This window comes from Coregonus lavaretus (assembly GCF_964263955.1).
Source record: "Coregonus lavaretus genome assembly, chromosome: 3".
Taxonomy (NCBI): Eukaryota; Metazoa; Chordata; class Actinopteri; order Salmoniformes; family Salmonidae; genus Coregonus; species Coregonus lavaretus.
In genome coordinates this window covers 49,106,396-49,124,247 of record NC_139990.1, presented here as the reverse complement: position 1 = coordinate 49,124,247, position 17,852 = coordinate 49,106,396, and the positions used below count along the sequence as shown (strand labels likewise).

Below are 17,852 nucleotides of genomic sequence, written 5' to 3'. Positions count from 1 at the left end.
TTGGGGGGATTAAGTTCATTTTCATGGCACAGAGGGACTTTGCAATTCATCTGATCACTCTTCATAACATTCTGGAGTATTTGCAAATTGCCATCATAAAAACTGAGGCAACAGTCTTTGTGAAAATTTATATTTGTGTAATTCTCAAAACTTTTGACCACGACTATAGACCCTCAACAATTATAGGGACATAGGGTTGAATAAATTCGCCATCCAAAGTTTGCAATAGTAAACTCCACATCCACGAGGAAAACAATTAGCCAGCTAGCAACTCCAGCAAAGTTTGCAAGTGCATTAACGTTTATTTGGCTGTAGGCTAATCACCCAACGGTAGACTATGCACATTTGCCAGCGATGCGTGTGTGAATCTGTTTGCTAGCCAGCTAAATTAGCGAACTTCACTTACCAGTAGACCGAAATGGCTTTCGTGATTATTATCCATAGTGTCCAGCATGCTGCTGGAAATATTCTCAATCCCTTGCTGAATGAAAATCGCCCACAATTCCAGTTCAATCAGAAGCTCAAACTAGCAACATCAAAACAACTTTGTAACGACAGACCCACCAGTGTTTTCCAATATGATCACCTGCGTATCGTCAGCTGTCGCACAGACAGGCAGACGGACTGACAGCCAGGAGCCAATATTATTAACCGTTAGGACATGCAGTTATCAGCTAAAATGCACGTTTATTCTGGATCACTCAACTTTCCTTTTATGAGTCTTGTTTGTATTGAGAGGAATATAGCTAGATATGTGTTGCTGTAGTCGTGGATGGATCAAAGGGACATATAAAAAGTGCGCGAGAGAAATTATCAAGAGGCCTTTTCGTCATAATTACCTGGAGAAATATGACCTGCAATTTGTAAACACAGCTGCTTTACTTATAATTAATAAAACCTTCATTTCGATCACTTTGAAATTCATCCTTCATCTATACATTTGGAGATATATTTGGGACTTACTGAGTCTGGCTTTAAAATAAAAACGAAGACATTTTGTGGTTGGAATTGCAGTATGTAGTTAGTTTGAGAGCCAGCCCCCCCCCCTTTCATCTATCTATCTGTAAAATACTAGAGACATGTACGTAAAATGCATTTTTGCCACATTTTTCTAAATAAAATGTTGTATATAATAAACTGACAACATATCAATAAGTCCCTCTTGGCAAGTCTCGAGAATATATCGAAGGATAACCACAAAAAAGTTGGTGAATGCAGATGCTTCTGACGCTGACGGAAATTTGTTGGTGTGTGGGAAGAGTCTGACTTTCGGGAAATGGCAGTTAAAAGCAAAAACACTGAATTTAGACTACCAAACACCTATTTAAAGCTAATCACCATCTCCTCAAAGTAAGATACTACATAAAGTCCAGTTTGTTACATTCTCTATGAAATGGGCTTTTACATTATGTGTAATTGAGCTTTGAAATTATGGATGCATGTCCATTTTAAAGTGTTTAAAATTCATAACATTTTGATAACGCTAGTATGATAAACTAAAGAATATATACATTTTCATCGAGATTGACATTTATGTTTACTTTTTGAAAATACTAATGGACCAAAATACCAACAAATCTCAAAATTGATTGGCAGTTGCAAAAAAGTAATTTCAGCCTGTGGCGCCTGGCCTTAAAGGTGCTACATGCAGAATGTCTCACCCATGTGGAAGCTAGGTGAAATGCAACAACAACTAGGCTGTATTCCAAAGATTTACTGCCAACTGCAGTTATGGAATGCTTCCTTTACAAGTATAATTCATTGGCTGATCCCTCCTGGTGACCTGGATGGAATTATGTGATCCTTCCTTAACCCATACATTTTAACATTTTGGTCATTTAGCGGATGCTCTTATCCAGAGTGACTTACAAGAGCAATTAGGGTTAAGTGCCTTGCTCAAGGGCATAGACAGATTTTTCACCTATTCGGCTTGGGGAGTCGAACCAGCGACCATTCAGTTACTGGCCCAGCGCTCTTAACCGCTAGGCTACCAGTCGCCCATAGGAAGTCCCACCAAGTTGACTACTTCAAAAAAAAAATGAAAGTCCTCAATGGCGCTGCCCATGCTGAAACAGGCTTTTGGGGACTACAGTCCTCTATCTATCGCTATGGGACAACTAATTCTAGTGCCAGGGGATGTTTCCTGCTCTTAGTCTTGAGTCATATTCACTAGGAACGAATCAGAAGCAAACAGGCCAAAATGAGGAGGTATTACCTGAACTTGTGGAATCATGGTAGGAAGTTCAATCTATACATTTAAAAACAGGGAACTCCCAATCTAGCTGCTACATAAAATCACAGATAATTACATTAATTAAAGTGCAAAATAAACACATTTGTTGAGCTGCATTTAAACAAATAATGATTTTTTTGTAAACATTTAGAAAACAATCAAGGGCTGCATTATAATAATAATTTGTTGGGTGCTTATATTTTTTCTTATTTCACATTGGAAATTAGTTTTTTACATATCTCAACTCCCCCTGAGACACCCCCAGAGAGTGGGGTCATGGCAAAGGTCTGCCATTATCAATGGCGACCCTGGAGCAATTAGGGTTAAGTGCCTTGCTCATGGGCACATTGAAAGACTTATCACCTTGTTGACTCAGGGATTTGAACTAGCGACCTTTCGGTTACTGGCCAAACGCTCTAACCACTAGGCTACCTGTAGCATTGTTACAATGCTTTTGCATTGATCTGTGCAGAATGAAACGATTATTATTGGCTGCCATCTAGAAACTGTATGTTTGTGTGTGTTAGAGCTGAGCTGTGGTAGCCAGATGTAGCATCTCATGTAGGGAGGTAACCAGGTTCTGGAACAGGGTCTCTGCATCCGTCTCTGGACTGGACTTCCACGCCGAACAGGAAGCCACAATCCTGAAACAGGATGTACAAGTCAGACACCAGAAGCTTCAAGAGGTTAACACAATCAGGCCATCATAGAGAGGACAGATGTACTAACGACAAACTACAAATTCTACTAACTACATGTTAGACCAAATAGCAGAAATAACAACTGTTCAAAATCAAATTGAATCAAAGTTTAGCAGATGTAATAGCGGGTGCAGTGATATGCTTTTGTTACTAGCTCCTAACAATGCAATAAAATGTCAAACAAGTCCACAATAATCATTGTCCAGGTCTTGTGTGTGTGTGTGTGTGTGTGTGTGTGTGGGGGGGGGGGGGGGGGGGGTGTTAGATTAATTTGTATTTTAAGAATAATGACTAAAGGATTTCACCCCAAATACAGTATAAATGTGTGAACGGTGTTAGAGTTATAATGTAGTGGCAACCCACTAACAGAGGGGGGCGGGACTAAACATTCCAGGGTGAAGGGGACTGAGAAAACGCCAGAGCTCTCCATGAATAAAAATACAGATCATTCTTGCTGGTTGTGGACCTTGAATCATTTATGATTAAAACCAGAGCCTTACAACCTCTGGTAATGATTCAAGCTTAGGTTGAATTAGAGATAGAAATTCTCGTGACAGTGGGTGTGTTAGCCCACCTGTCATCTCTGATGCAGTAGAAGAACCCATAGCCATTGTGCACCATGGGAGCGCCCACCCCATGAACTGTGGAGTAGCCAGCCAGACTGGTGGACAGGGTAAAGTTACCGCCCCCGCCACTGGAGAGAGAACACACACACATTACACATACCATAAACACACACACACACACAAACCTCTTGGAATACAGTGGATCAGTGAAAAGGTCTGGCATAGGAAGTCCCTCCTCCTTGGCGATCAGGTACAGGCCCAGGAGATGTCTGTCAAAACCTTTTCCGTTCTGTGCCTCGGCCATCAGTTTGTTGTGCTTGTTGAAGGCCAGCAGCAGGGCTTTCCTCTTAGCCTCAGCCTGGGAGACACACAGAAAGTCAGAGTGTAAGTAGCCTGGTCGCCAGATTTACATGTATGGCATGACAATGAATGAAGAACTAACTGGTTTATTGGACACACACAAACTCTCACACTTACGCTGGCTACAGGGTTGAGCATGATGCGGCACCAGTTCTGTGCTTCCAGGGTACAGGGCCTCATGGTCTCAGTCCTGCCGTGGTAGAACCTTCTGGTCATCGCTGTCTCATAGCAACTACCTGACCTAGGACGGGGGATTATCATCAATCATCAGTTATGGAGAGACTATTGGGGGGAAGGATGGATGAATGGATGGGTGGATGTTGGGTGTGTGGTGGATGGATGAATTGGATGGATGATGGGTGGTGTTACCTCCCATGCTGTCTGTAATAAGCCAGTTGAAGGGCCAGTTGTATGAAGGTGTCTGGGTGGAGCTTCCTCTGTTTGATAGCTGCTTTCCCAAACGAGGTGAAGGCATAACACACCACCTGCAAGTCCTGGGTCTGGAGACACACACACAGGTCTGTCAAACCAGATATCACACACAGATTAGAGTTGTGTGTGTGAGGTGGGGCGTGTAAGGACCTCTGAGGGTGTGTGTTAGACAGCTGCGGCCCAGACAGAAAGTTCACAGTCTGCATTTCTCATGCTGCTGGCGGTCAGACAAACAACTTTGGAATGATTTTTTTTGGGGGGTCCCACAGATTATTTAGAATGGTTGTCTTTCTGTTTTTTAAAAGCTCCTCTTTGTCAGACTATTCACTAACCTGTTTCTTAGGCAATGTTTTGCACATTTTGATCTTGCCTAGGGTGGCAGAATTGCCTAGGGTGGCAGAATTGCCTAGGGTGGCAGAATTGCATAACATACACCTAAAATAACATTGGGGACTGTAGGCGTGTTCGGGACCAGTTCTTGAGGGAGCGGATGGGAGTCGGACAAGAAGACAGTCCTGCACAGACTTCTGTTTGTGCGCGATCAACACAACCTAATCTGACCACTAGGGGGAAGCAGAGAAATGAATGGAAGATGTGTGTGTGTGTGTGTTTGTGGACTCACAGTCTCAAAGTACTGTTGCTTGGCATGTGCAATGTCACTCCTGACTCTGTCATCCACAGTGAAGACCAACTCTTCAGGAAGAGGCATAGGCCGCACTGTCTCAGAGCCCTACACAGACACACACATCAAAAAATATACTGTTTGCTTACAGTGAAAGTAAGGTACTTGGAATTAAGGTTACCAGAACCATGCCTTCAAATGGGGCATGCTGCAACACACACACACAAACAGCAATTACCATAGATAGGAGCACGCTCACAACAAAACATCATTACACTACTGCCAACAGAGGAGTATTGTTATCTCCAACCTCTCTCTCAACACAAACACAAACACACACAGTAACTCACGTCACAGTTGGATCCGAAGGTTCCGTCGGTGATGGAGTTGTAGGATTTGTCTCCCCAGTGGATGGTGGGGTCTCCTATCAGCACCTCCAGGGACACCTGGGGGCAAAGGCCAAAGGTCATATTATACCACACTTAGGATGGTATGGTTGCCTGTGGTGTATGTGTGTGTGTGTTGTAGGGGCCAACCAGGACATAAGACTACGACCCAGATGTCATATCCTCACATATCTTTACTTACAATCAAAACACGTGTAACCTGCTTAATTGCTTACACATAACTTAAAAAGATCTCACTCTCTGTACTGGACAATATCACAAAGCGGCAAAAGTCTCACTGCTCTCATTGTTTAACTGAAAGTTTGCTTTTTAGCCTCTGGTGCTATTATCCTTTGCATTTTACTTCGACCGCATCCTGGACTCTGCTCATTTACCTTTACAAAGTCAACTTACTATTGCAAATTTACGTCTACAGTGTGTGAGAGGTTGTGCGTGTGTGTGTACGTACCGGTGTGTAGTTCTCTGCAGTAGCGTAGGGTTTAGCATCGTCCAGTGAGACCACAAACAGACTGCTCTGGATGGTCTCTAAGAGGGTCTTATTGGCTGGATCTATACCTATCAGATACTCCCTGGCCTACAGACAGACAGAGACAGATGAGAGAGAGAGACAGAGACAGACGAGAGAGAGAGAGAGAGAGAGACAGACGAGAGAGACAGAGACAGACGAAAGAGAGAGAGACAGACGAGAGACAGACGAGAGAGAGACAGACGAGAGAGAGAGAGAGAGACAGACGAGAGAGAGAGAGAGAGAGAGAGAGACAGACGAGAGAGAGAGAGAGAGACAGACGAGAGAGAGAGAGAGAGAGAGACAGACGAGAGAGAGAGAGAGACAGACGAGAGAGAGAGAGACGGACGAGAGAGAGAGAGACGGACAAGAGAGAGAGAGAGAGAGAGAGAGAGAGAGAGAGAGATGAGACGAGAGAGAGAGAGACAGACGAGAGAGACAGAGACAGACGAGAGAGAGAGAGACGGACGAGAGAGAGACAGACGAGAGAGAGAGACGGATGAGAGAGAGAGAGAGAGACAGAGACAAATGAGAGAGCGACGAGAGAGAGACGAGAGACAGACGAGAGAGCGAGAGACAGAGACAGACGAGAGAGAGAGAGAGAGAGAGAGAGAGAGAGAGACAGACGAGAGAGAGAGAGACAGACGAGAGAGAGAGAGACACAGAGACAGACGAGAGAGAGAGACAGAGACAGACGAGAGAGATAGACGAGAGAGAGAGAGAGAGAGACACAGAGACAGATGAGAGAGAGAGAGACAGAGACAGACGAGAGAGATAGACGAGAGAGAGAGAGAGAGAGACACAGAGACAGACGAGAGAGAGAGAGACGGAGACAGACGAGAGAGAGAGAGACATTTTATGGCATGGTGATGTCTGTTCTATACATCCAACTTCACACACACCTTAACCCAGCGTGTCCTCTCCTCTGAGGTGAGAGCGGCGACTCCATCTCCTGCTGGCTCCCCCTCACAACACTGCTTCACATAGGTCAGCTGCCTACACACGCCACAAACACACACACACAAATACTGATACATACACGCAAAGGCATATAAATACATGCAAATATATGCAGATGCACATAAATATACCTAAATATCCACCGGCCAGCATACCTGAGCAGCTCTGGAGGGGTAAGAATGTGTCCGTCACACACTGCATCAAATGAGAAGAAACGGCCCTTACACATCACCACCACATGGGAGGGGCATGGACCCTCGCTCTCTACAACACACAGAAAAAACACATCTATACATACACAAAATGTATAAATCCACACACACACACACATACAGTTGAAGTTGGAAGTTTACATACACCTTAGCCAAATACATTTAATCCTAGTAAAAGTTCCCTGTTTTAGGTAAGTTAGCTATGTGTGCCTTGAATTCTAAATAAAGCACCATCACACCTACTCCTCCATGCTTCACGTGGGAACCACACATGCGGAGATCATCCATTCACCTACTCTGTGTCTCACAAAGACACAGCGGTTGGAACCAAAAATCTCAAATTTGGACTCATCAGACCAAAGGACAGATTTCCACCGGTCTAATGTCCACCTACCTGTCTTAAAGTAGTTGATGATGGTATCCTTGGTGACTCCAGGAACTTTGCATGTACAGAACAGCATTCTGAACTGGTCCATATCCAACACCACATTACCGTTCTTATGAGGGTCCAGCCTCTCCCTGTCGGAGATAACACAGTTAGAGAGTGTGTACTGAACGTACGTAGGTGTGTGTGTTTTATTTTATTTTATTTTATTTCACCTTTATTTAACCAGGTAAGCCAGTTGAGAACAAGTTCTCATTTACAACTGCGACCTGGCCAAGATAAAGCATAGCAGTGCGATAAAAACAACAACACAGAGTTACATATGGGGTAAAAAAACATAAAGTCAAAAAATACAACAGAAAATATATATACAGTGTGTGCAAATGTAGCAAGTTATGGAGGTAAGGCTATAGTGCAAAATAATTGCAATTAGTATTAACACTGGAATGCTAGATGTGCAAGAGATTATGTGCAAATAGAGATACTGGGGTGCAAAAGAGCAAAATAAATAACAATATAGGGATGAGGTAGTTGGGTGGGCTAATTTCAGATGGGCTGTGTACAGGTGCAGTGATCGATAAGGTGCTCTGACAACTGATGCTTAAAGTTAGTGAGGGAGATAAGAGTCTCCAGCTTCAGAGATTTTTGCAATTCGTTCCAGTCATTGGCAGCAGAGAACTGGAAGGAATGGCGGCCAAAGGAGGTGTTGGCTTTGGGAATGACCAGTGAGATATACCTGCTGGAGCGCAGACTACGGGTGGGTGCTGCTATGGTGACCAATGAGCTAAGATAAGGCGGGGATTTGCCTAGCAGTGATTTATAGATGGCCTGGAGCCAGTGGGTTTGACGACGAACATGTAGTGAGGACCAGCCAACAAGAGCGTACAGGTCACAGTGGTGGGTAGTGTATGGGGCTTTGGAGACAAAACGGATGGCACTGTGATAGACTACATCCAATTTGCTGAGTAGAGTGTTGGAGGCTATTTTGTAAATGACATCGCCGAAGTCAAGGATCGGTAGGATAGTCAGTTTTACGAGGGCATGTTTGGCAGCATGAGTGAAGGAGGCTTTGTTGCGAAATAGGAAGCCGATTCTAGATTTAATTTTGGATTGGAGATTCTTAATGTGAGTCTGGAAGGAGAGTTTACAGTCTAACCAGACACCTAGGTATTTGTAGTTGTCCAAATACTCTAGATCAGACCCGTCGAGAGTGGTGATTCTAGTCGGGTGGGCGGGTGCCAGCAGCGTTCGATTGAAGAGCATGCATTTAGTTTTACTAGAGTTTAAGAGCAGTTGGAGGCTACTGAAGGAGTGTTGTATGGCATTGAAGCTCGTTTGGAGGTTTGTTAACACAGTGTCCAATGAAGGGCCAGATGTATACAAAATGGTGTCGTCTGCGTAGAGGTGGATCTGAGAGTCACCAGCAGCAAGAGCGACATCATTGATATACACGGAGAAAAGAGTCGGCCCAAGAATTGAACCCTGTGGCACCCCCATAGAGACTGCCATAGGTCCAGACAACAGGCCCTCCGATTTGACACACTGAACTCTATCTGAGAAGTAGTTGGTGAACCAGGTGTGTGTGTGTGTGTGTGTGTGTGTCTTACGTGCGGAGCAGGTCCCAGTATTGTAGAGTGTGCCACATGCTTATGCTATTCCTCTGTAGCTGTACTCCCTCTGTAGGGGGCCAGCAGTGCTCTAGGTAGGGTGCAGGACCTCCGAAGTTCACATTCAACTGGGAGGGGTAACGCAATTCCAGATAGGCTGCATCCAGCCACCACTCCTCCAACTGGGGGTCAACACACACACAATAAAGATGAAACACTGCAGGGGAACACCGTAATGACTAGTATTTAAAACACTCAAAGTTTCCCTTTTACAGTTGCTCAGGGTCGAGCATGGTGTGTGCCCAGTTCTCCCAGGTTCTAGCTGTGCAGTGTGTTGTGTATGTGTGTGTGTGTGTGTTTGTTGAGTGTGTGTACCCAGTTCCTGTGAGTCCTGCCTCTCTGCAGTAGTTTTTGGTGCAGGTCTTTGCCGATGCCCTCTCCAAACCTCTTCAATATGGCCGCAGTCACCTGGTACTCCTCCTCTGTAGCAAACGGCCGCACTGGAACACACACACAGACATTTCAGTTACTCGACAAACACACATGGTTCAGGGTCCAGGCTAACGGTGCTTCTCGTTCACACATGCAGCTGGCTTCTCAACGGCATCCAGGTACTTGGCGAGGCTCCCCTCTAGAGACGGTACAGGGAGAGGAGGCAGTCTATGCTGGTACTGAAATGTCCGCTCAGCGGGGGACTCTGACACCTGGTTGGCCATGTTGTCACCTACAGCACCAAAACACCTGGTTGGCCATGTTGTCACATACAGCACCAAAACACCTGGTTAGCCATGTTGTCACATACAGCACCAAAACACCTGGTTAGCCATGTGGTCACATACAGCACCAAAACACCTGGTTAGCCATGTGGTCACCTATAGCACCAAAACACCTGGTTAGCCATGTGGTCACATACAGCACCAAAACACCTGGTTAGCCATGTGGTCACCTATAGCACCAAAACACCTGGTTAGCCATGTGGTCACATACAGCACCAAAACACCTGGTTGGCCATGTTGCCACCTACAGCACCAAAAGACCTGGTTAGCCATGTTGTCACATACAGCACCAAAACACCTGGTTGTCCATGTTTTCACCTACAGCACCAAAACACCTGGTTAGCCATGTTGTCACATACAGCACAAAAACACCTGGTTAGCCATGTGGTCACCTACAGCATCAAAACACCTGGGGCCTCATTTATCAATGCGTAGGCACAAATCTGTGCGTAAAACCATGTGTGGGATCAGAAAGTCCAGGATCCAGTTGCAGAGGGAGGTGTTCAGTCCCAGGGTCCTAAGCTTGGTGACAAGCTTGGAGGGGACAGAAAATAGTATGTGTGGGGTACAGAGATTAGGTAGTCATTCAGAAATCATGTTAAACACTGTTATTGCACACCAGTGGTGGTCGGTGCCGATTAAGATGAGGGAGGATTATAATTGTTTTAATGAGCATGGCCTTATTTCTATTAAAGCATATTGGATGACTGTCATTCATATTCCATTCACCCAGCTCAATGTAACATTGATAGGATAAGGCTACTACATGATACTCACATTTTTCCTGTACCTATCATGAGGTTGCTACAACCTAGCCTATGAATGAAAGTTTACAACGTAGGTGCACAGGTCGAGAGAATTTTGAGTAATCAAGGTGACAAACAGTGACACATTCAATACTGCCTTGCACAATCTTGCCTGCATTTAACTGATCTATGGCGTAATCATTAGTCCAACAGTTGCAAATGAGAGTTTCTATTGAACAAACTCAGGTATTTGTTTATCCCTGTTTCCTTCCGTTTTAAGATTTTTTTTCTCCACAGAATCGGCGGAATGAATACACCCCTGATCACACGCAAACACAGTTCACTTTCATAGCAACCACATAAAAACAGCATGATCACTTTGCTCGTTGTGTATATATATATATATACAGTGAGGGGAAAAAGTATTTGATCCCCTGCTGATTTTGTACGTTTGCCCACTGACAAAGACATGATCAGTCTATAATTTTAATGGTAGGTTTATTTGAACAGTGAGAGACAGAATAACAACAACAAAATCGAGAAAAACGCATGTCAAAAATATTATAAATTGATTTGCATTTTAATGAGGGAAATAAGTACTTGACCCCTCTGCAAAACATGACTTAGTACTTGGTGGCAAAACCCTTGTTGGCAATCACAGAGGTCAGACGTTTCTTGTAGTTGGCCACCAGGTTTGCACACATCTCAGGAGGGATTTTGTTCCACTCCTCTTTGCAGATCTTCTCCAAGTCATTAAGGTTTCGAGGCTGACGTTTGGCAACTCGAACCTTCAGCTCCCTCCACAGATTTTCTATGGGATTAAGGCCTGGAGACTGGCTAGGCCACTCCAGGACCTTAATGTGCTTCTTCTTGAGCCACTCCTTTGTTGCCTTGGCCGTGTGTTTTGGGTCATTGTCATGCTGGAATACCCATCCACGACCCATTTTCAATGCCCTGGCTGAGGGAAGGAGGTTCTCACCCAAGATTTGACGGTACATGGCCCCGTCCATCCTCCCTTTGATGCGGTGAAGTTGTCCTGTCCTCTTAGCAGAAAAACACCCCCAAAGCATAATGTTTCCACCTCCATGTTTGACGGTGGGGATGGTGTTCTTGGGGTCATAAGCAGCATTCCTCCTCCTCCAAACATGGCGAGTTGAGTTGATGCCTAAGAGCTCCATTTTGGTCTCATCTGTCCACAACACTTTCACCCAGTTCTCCTCTGAATCATTCAGATGTTCATTGGCAAACTTCAGACGGCCCTGTATATGTGCTTTCTTGAGCAGGGGGACCTTGCGGGCACTGCAGGATTTCAGTCCTTCACGGCGTAGTGTGTTACCAATTGTTTTCTTTGTGACTATGGTCCCAGCTGCCTTGAGATCATTGACAAGATCCTCCCGTGTAGTTCTGGGCTGATTCCTCACCGTTCTCATGATCATTGCAACTCCACGAGGTGAGATCTTGCATGGAGCCCCAGGCCGAGGGAGATTGACAGTTATTTTGTGTTTCTTCCATTTGCGAATAATCGCACAAACTGTTGTCACCTTCTCACCAAGCTGCTTGGCGATGGTCTTGTAGCCCATTCCAGCCTTGTGTAGGTCTACAATCTTGTCCCTGACATCCTTGGAGAGCTCTTTGGTCTTGGCCATGGTGGAGAGTTTGGAATCTGATTGATTGATTGCTTCTGTGGACAGGTGTTATTTATACAGGTAACAAACTGAGATTAGGAGCACTCCCTTTAAGAGTGTGCTCCTAATCTCAGCTCGTTACCTGTATAAAAGACACCTGGGAGCCAGAAATCTTTCTGATTGAGAGGGGGTCAAATACTTATTTCCCTCATTAAAATGCAAATGAATTTATAACATTTTTGACATGCGTTTTTCTGGATCGTTTTGTTGTTATTCTGTCTCTCACTGTTCATATGAACCTACCATTAAAATTATAGACTGATAATTTCTTTGTCAGTGGGCAAACGTACAAAATCAGCAGGGAATCAAATACTTTTTTCCCTCACTGTATATATATATATATATATATATATATATATATATATATATATATATATATATATATACAGTTGAAGTCGGAAGTTTACATACACCTTAGCCAAATACATTTAAACTCAGTTTTTCACAATTCCTGACATTTAATCCTAGTAAAAATTCCCTGTCTTAGGTCAGTTAGGATCACCACTTTATTTTAAGAATGTGAAATGTCAGAATAATAGTAGAGAGAATGATTTATTTCAGCTTTTATTTATTTCATCACATTCCCAGTGGGTCAGAAGTTTACATACACTCAATGAGTATTTGGTAGCATTGCCTTTAAATTGTTTAACTTGGGTCAAACATTTTGGGTAGCCTTCCACAAGCTTCCCACAATAAGTTGGGTGAATTTTGGCCCATTCCTCCTGACAGAGCTGGTGTAACTGAGTCAGGTTTGTAGGCCTCCTTGCTCGCACACGCTTTTTCAGTTCTGCCCACACATGTTCTACAGGATTGAGGTCAGGGCTTTGTGATGGCCACTCCAATACCTTGACTTTGTTGTCCTTAAGCCATTTTGCCACAACTTTGCAAGTATGCTTGGGGTCATTGTCCATTTGGAAGACCCATTTGCGACCAAGCTTTAACTCCCTGACTGATGTCTTGAGATGTTGCTTCAATATATCCATATAATTTTCCTTCCTCATGATGCCATCTATTTTGTGAAGTGCACCAGTCCCTCCTGCAGCAAAGCACCCCCACAGCATGATGCTGCCACCACCGTGCTTCACGGTTGGGATGGTGTTCTTCGGCTTGCAAGCAACCCCTTTTTCCTCCAAACATAACGATGGTCATTATGGCCAAACAGTTCTATTTTGTTTCATTAGACCAGAGGACATTTCTCAAAAAAGTACGATCTTTGTCCCCCATGTGCAGTTGCAAACCGTAGTCTGGCTTTTTTATGGCGGTTTTGGAGCAGTGGCTTCTTCCTTGCTGAGCGGCCTTTCAGGTTATGTTGATATAGGACTCGTTTTACTGTGGATATAGATACTTTTGTACCTGTTTCCTCCAGCATCTTCACAAGGTCTTTTGCTGTTGTTATGGGATTGATTTGCACTTTTCGCACCAAAGTACGTTCATCTCTAGGAGACAAAACGCGTCTCCTTCCTGAGCGGTATGACGGCTGTGTGGTCCCATGGTGGTTGTACTTGCGTACTATTGTTTGTACAGATGAACGTGGTAACTTCAGGCATTTGGAAATTGCTCCCAAGGATGAACCAGACTTGTGGAGGTCTACAATTCTTTTTCTGAGGTCTTGGCTGATTTATTTTGATTTTCCCATGATGTCAAGCAAAGAGGCACTGAGTTTGAAGGTAGGCCTTGAAATACATCCACAGGTACACCATCAATTTACTCAAATGATGTCAATTAGCCTATCAGAAGCTTCTAAAGCCATGACATTATTTTCTGGAATTTTCCAAGCTGTTTAAAGGCACAGTCAATTTAGTGTATGTAAACTTCTGACCCACTGGAATTGTGATACAGTGAATTATAAATGAAATAATCTGTCTGTAAACAGTTGTTGGAAAAATTACTTGTCATGCACAAAGTAGATGTCCTAACCAACTTGCCAAAACGATAGTTTGTTAATAAGAAATTTGTGGAGTGGTTGAAAAACAAGTTTTAATGACTCCAACCTAAGTGTATGTAAACTTCCGACTTCAACTGTATATATATATATATACAGTGGGGAGAACAAGTATTTGATACACTGCCGATTTTGCAGGTTTTCCTACTTACAAAGCATGTAGAGGTCTGTAATTTTTTATCATAGGTACACTTCAACTGTGAGAGACGGAATCTAAAACAAAAATCCAGAAAATCACATTGTATGATTTTTAAGTAATTCATTTGCATTTTATTGCATGACATAAGTATTTGATCACCTACCAACCAGTAAGAATTCCGGCTCTCACAGACCTGTTAGTTTTTCTTTAAGAAGCCCTCCTGTTCTCCACTCATTACCTGTATTAACTGCACCTGTTTGAACTCGTTACCTGTATAAAAGACACCTGTCCACACACTCAATCAAACAGACTCCAACCTCTCCACAATGGCCAAGACCAGAGAGCTGTGTAAGGACATCAGGGATACAATTGTAGACCTGCACAAGGCTGGGATGGGCTACAGGACAATAGGCAAGCAGCTTGGTGAGAAGGCAACAACTGTTGGCGCAATTATTAGAAAATGGAAGAAGTTCAAGATGACGGTCAATCACCCTCGGTCTGGGGCTCCATGCAAGATCTCACCTCGTGGGGCATCAATGATCATGAGGAAGGTGAGGGATCAGCCCAGAACTACATGGCAGAACCTGGTCAATGACCTGAAGAGAGCTGGGACCACAGTCTCAAAGAAAACCATTAGTAACACACTACGCCGTCATGGATTAAAATCCTGCAGCGCACGCAAGGTCCCCCTGCTCAAGCCAGCGCATGTCCAGGCCCGTCTGAAGTTTGCCAATGACCATCTGGATGATCCAGAGGAGGAATGGGAGAAGGTCATGTGGTCTGATGAGACACAAATAGAGTTTTTTGGTCTAAACTCCACTCGCCGTGTTTGGAGGAAGAAGAAGGATGAGTACAACCCCAAGAACACCATCCCAACCGTGAAGCATGGAGGTGGAAACATCATTATTTGGGGATGCTTTTCTGCAAAGGGGACAGGACGACTGCACCGTATTGAGGGAAGGATGGATGGGGCCATGTATCGCGAGATCTTGGCCAACAACCTCCTTCCCTCAGTAAGAGCATTGAAGATGGGTCGTGGCTGGGTCTTCCAGCATGACAATGACCCGAAACACACAGCCAGGGCAACTAAGGAGTGGCTCCGTAAGAAGCATCTCAAGGTCCTGGAGTGGCCTAGCCAGTCTCCAGACCTGAACCCAATAGAAATTCTTTGGAGGGAGCTGAAAGTTCGTTTTGCCCAGCGACAGCCCCGAAACCTGAAGGATCTGGAGAAGGTCTGTATGGAGGAGTGGGCCAAAATCCCTGCTGCAGTGTGTGCAAACCTGGTCAAGACCTACAGGAAACATATGATCTCTGTAATTGCAAACAAAGGTTTCTGTACCAAATATTAAGTTCTGCTTTTCTGATGTATCAAATACTTATGTCATGCAATAAAATGCAAATTAATTACTTAAAAATCATACAATGTGATTTTCTGGATTTGTGTTTTAGGTTCCGTCTCTCACAGTTGAAGTGTACCTATGATAAAAATTACAGACCTCTACATGCTTTGTAAGTAGGAAAACTTGCATAATCGGCAGTGTATCAAATACTTGTTCTCCCCACTGTATATATATACACACACTACCAGTCAAAGGTTTGGACACACCTACTCATTGAAGGGTTTTTCTTTATTTTTACTATTCTTTACATTGTAGAATACTGTGGGCTCTCATTCTCCGTGGCCGACGTGAGTAAGACATTTAAGCATGTTAATCCTCGCAAGGCTGCCGGCCCAGACGGCATCCCTAGCCCCGTCCTCAGAGCATGTGCAGACCAGCTGGCTGGTCCCTCCCCCAGTCTGCTGTCCCCACTTGCTTCAAGATGTCCACCATTGTTCCTGTACCCAAGAAAGCAAAGGTAACTGAACTAAATGAATATCGCTCCGTAGCACCCACTTCTGTCATCATGAAGTGCTTTGAGAGGCTAGTTAAGGATAATATCACCTCTATCTTACCTGACACCCTAGACCCACTTCAATTTGCTTATCGCCCCAATAGATCCACAGACTATGCAATCGCCATTGCACTGCACACTGCCCTATCCCATCTGGACAAGAGGAATACCTACGTCAGAATGCTGTTCATTGACTATAGCTCAGCCTTCAACACCATAGTACCCTCCAACCTCATCATTAAGCTTGGGCCCTGGGTCTGAACCCCGCCCTGTGCAACTGGGTCCTGGACTTCCTGACGGGCCGCCCCCCAGGTGGTGAAGGTAGGAAACACTTCCACTTCGCTGATCCTCAACACAGGGGACCCACAAGGGTGCGTGCTCAGCCCCCTCCTGTACTCCCTACTCACCGATGACTGCGTGGCCACACACGAGGCCTCAATCATCAAGTTTGCAGACGACACAACAGTAGTAGGCCTGATTACCAACAATGATGAGACAGCCTACAGGGAGGAGGTGAGGGCCCTGGCAGAGTGGGGCCAGGAAAATAACCTCTCCTTCAACGTCAACAAAACGAAGGAGCTGATCGTGGACTTCAGGAAACAGCAGAGGGAGCACACCCCCATCCACATCGACGAGACCGCAGTGGAGACGGTGGAAAGCTTCAGGTTCCTTGGCGTGCACATCACTGACAATCTGAAATGGTCTACCCACACAGACAGTGTGGTGAAGAAGGCGCAACTGCGCCTCTTCAATCTCAGGAGGCTGAAGAAATTCAGCTTGGCCCCCAAGACCCTCAAACTTTTACAGATGCACAATTGAGAGCTTCCTGTCGGGCTGTATCACCACCTGGTAAGGCAACTGCACCGCCCGCAACCGCAGGGCTCTCCAGAGGGTGGTACGGTCTGCCCAACGCATCAGCCGGGGGCACACTGCCTGCCCTCCAGGACACCTACAGCACCCGATGTCACAGGAACCACGGCGTGTCATCCAGAAGGCGAGGTCAGTACAGGTGCATCAAAGCTGGGACCGAGAGAATAAAAAACAGCTTCTATCTCAAGGTCATCAGACTGTTAAATAGCCATCACTAGCTGGCTACCACCCGGTTACTCAACCCTGCACCTTAGAGGCTGCTGCCCTATATACATAGACATGGAATCACTGGCCACTTTAAATAATGGAACACTAGTCACTTTAATAATGTTTACATACTGCTTTACTCATCTCATATGTATATACTGTATTTTATTATACTGTATTTAGTCAATGCCAATCCGACATTGCTCATCCTAATATTTATATATTTCTTAATTCCATTATTTTACTTTTAGATTTGTGTATTGTTAGACACTACTGCACTGTCGGAGCTAGGAACACAAGCATTCCACTACACCCGCAATAACATCTGCTAAATATGTGTATGTGACCAATAAAATGTTATTTGATATAAATAATCTGGCTCCATAACCATATGATCAAACATAGTTAGCTAGCCAGTTCTGCTTTCTGCAGAAACAAGTACACTAACAGGCCCTCGTATTGCTTTCACCCTTCAGAAAGTATTCATACCCCTTAACTTATTCCACATTTTGTTACAGCCTAAATTCAAAATGGATTAAATATGTTTTACCCATCTACACACACACAATACCCCATAATGACAAAGTGAAAACATGTTTTTAGA

The 17,852-nt window shown here is 44.4% G+C and overlaps 1 protein-coding gene across 1 annotated transcript; it reads right to left on the bottom strand.

The window, feature by feature from the left end:
- Window positions 1-2,756: 2,756 nt before the first annotated feature.
- On the bottom strand, window positions 2,757-9,710 carry LOC311107686 (peroxisomal carnitine O-octanoyltransferase-like; the record flags this gene model as incomplete). The annotated part of the gene is made up of 14 exons (XM_084150206.1): window positions 9,556-9,710; window positions 9,366-9,490; window positions 8,991-9,172; window positions 7,393-7,517; window positions 6,942-7,050; window positions 6,729-6,822; window positions 5,770-5,895; window positions 5,265-5,360; window positions 4,915-5,022; window positions 4,230-4,360; window positions 3,978-4,101; window positions 3,686-3,858; window positions 3,509-3,628; window positions 2,757-2,877 (listed from the first exon to the last, which is right to left on the bottom strand). Exons 1-14 carry the CDS (start codon window positions 9,704-9,706, stop codon window positions 2,757-2,759), a joined length of 1,785 nt encoding a protein of 594 aa, XP_084006332.1. The 5' UTR covers window positions 9,707-9,710.
- Window positions 9,711-17,852: the final 8,142 nt, after the last annotated feature.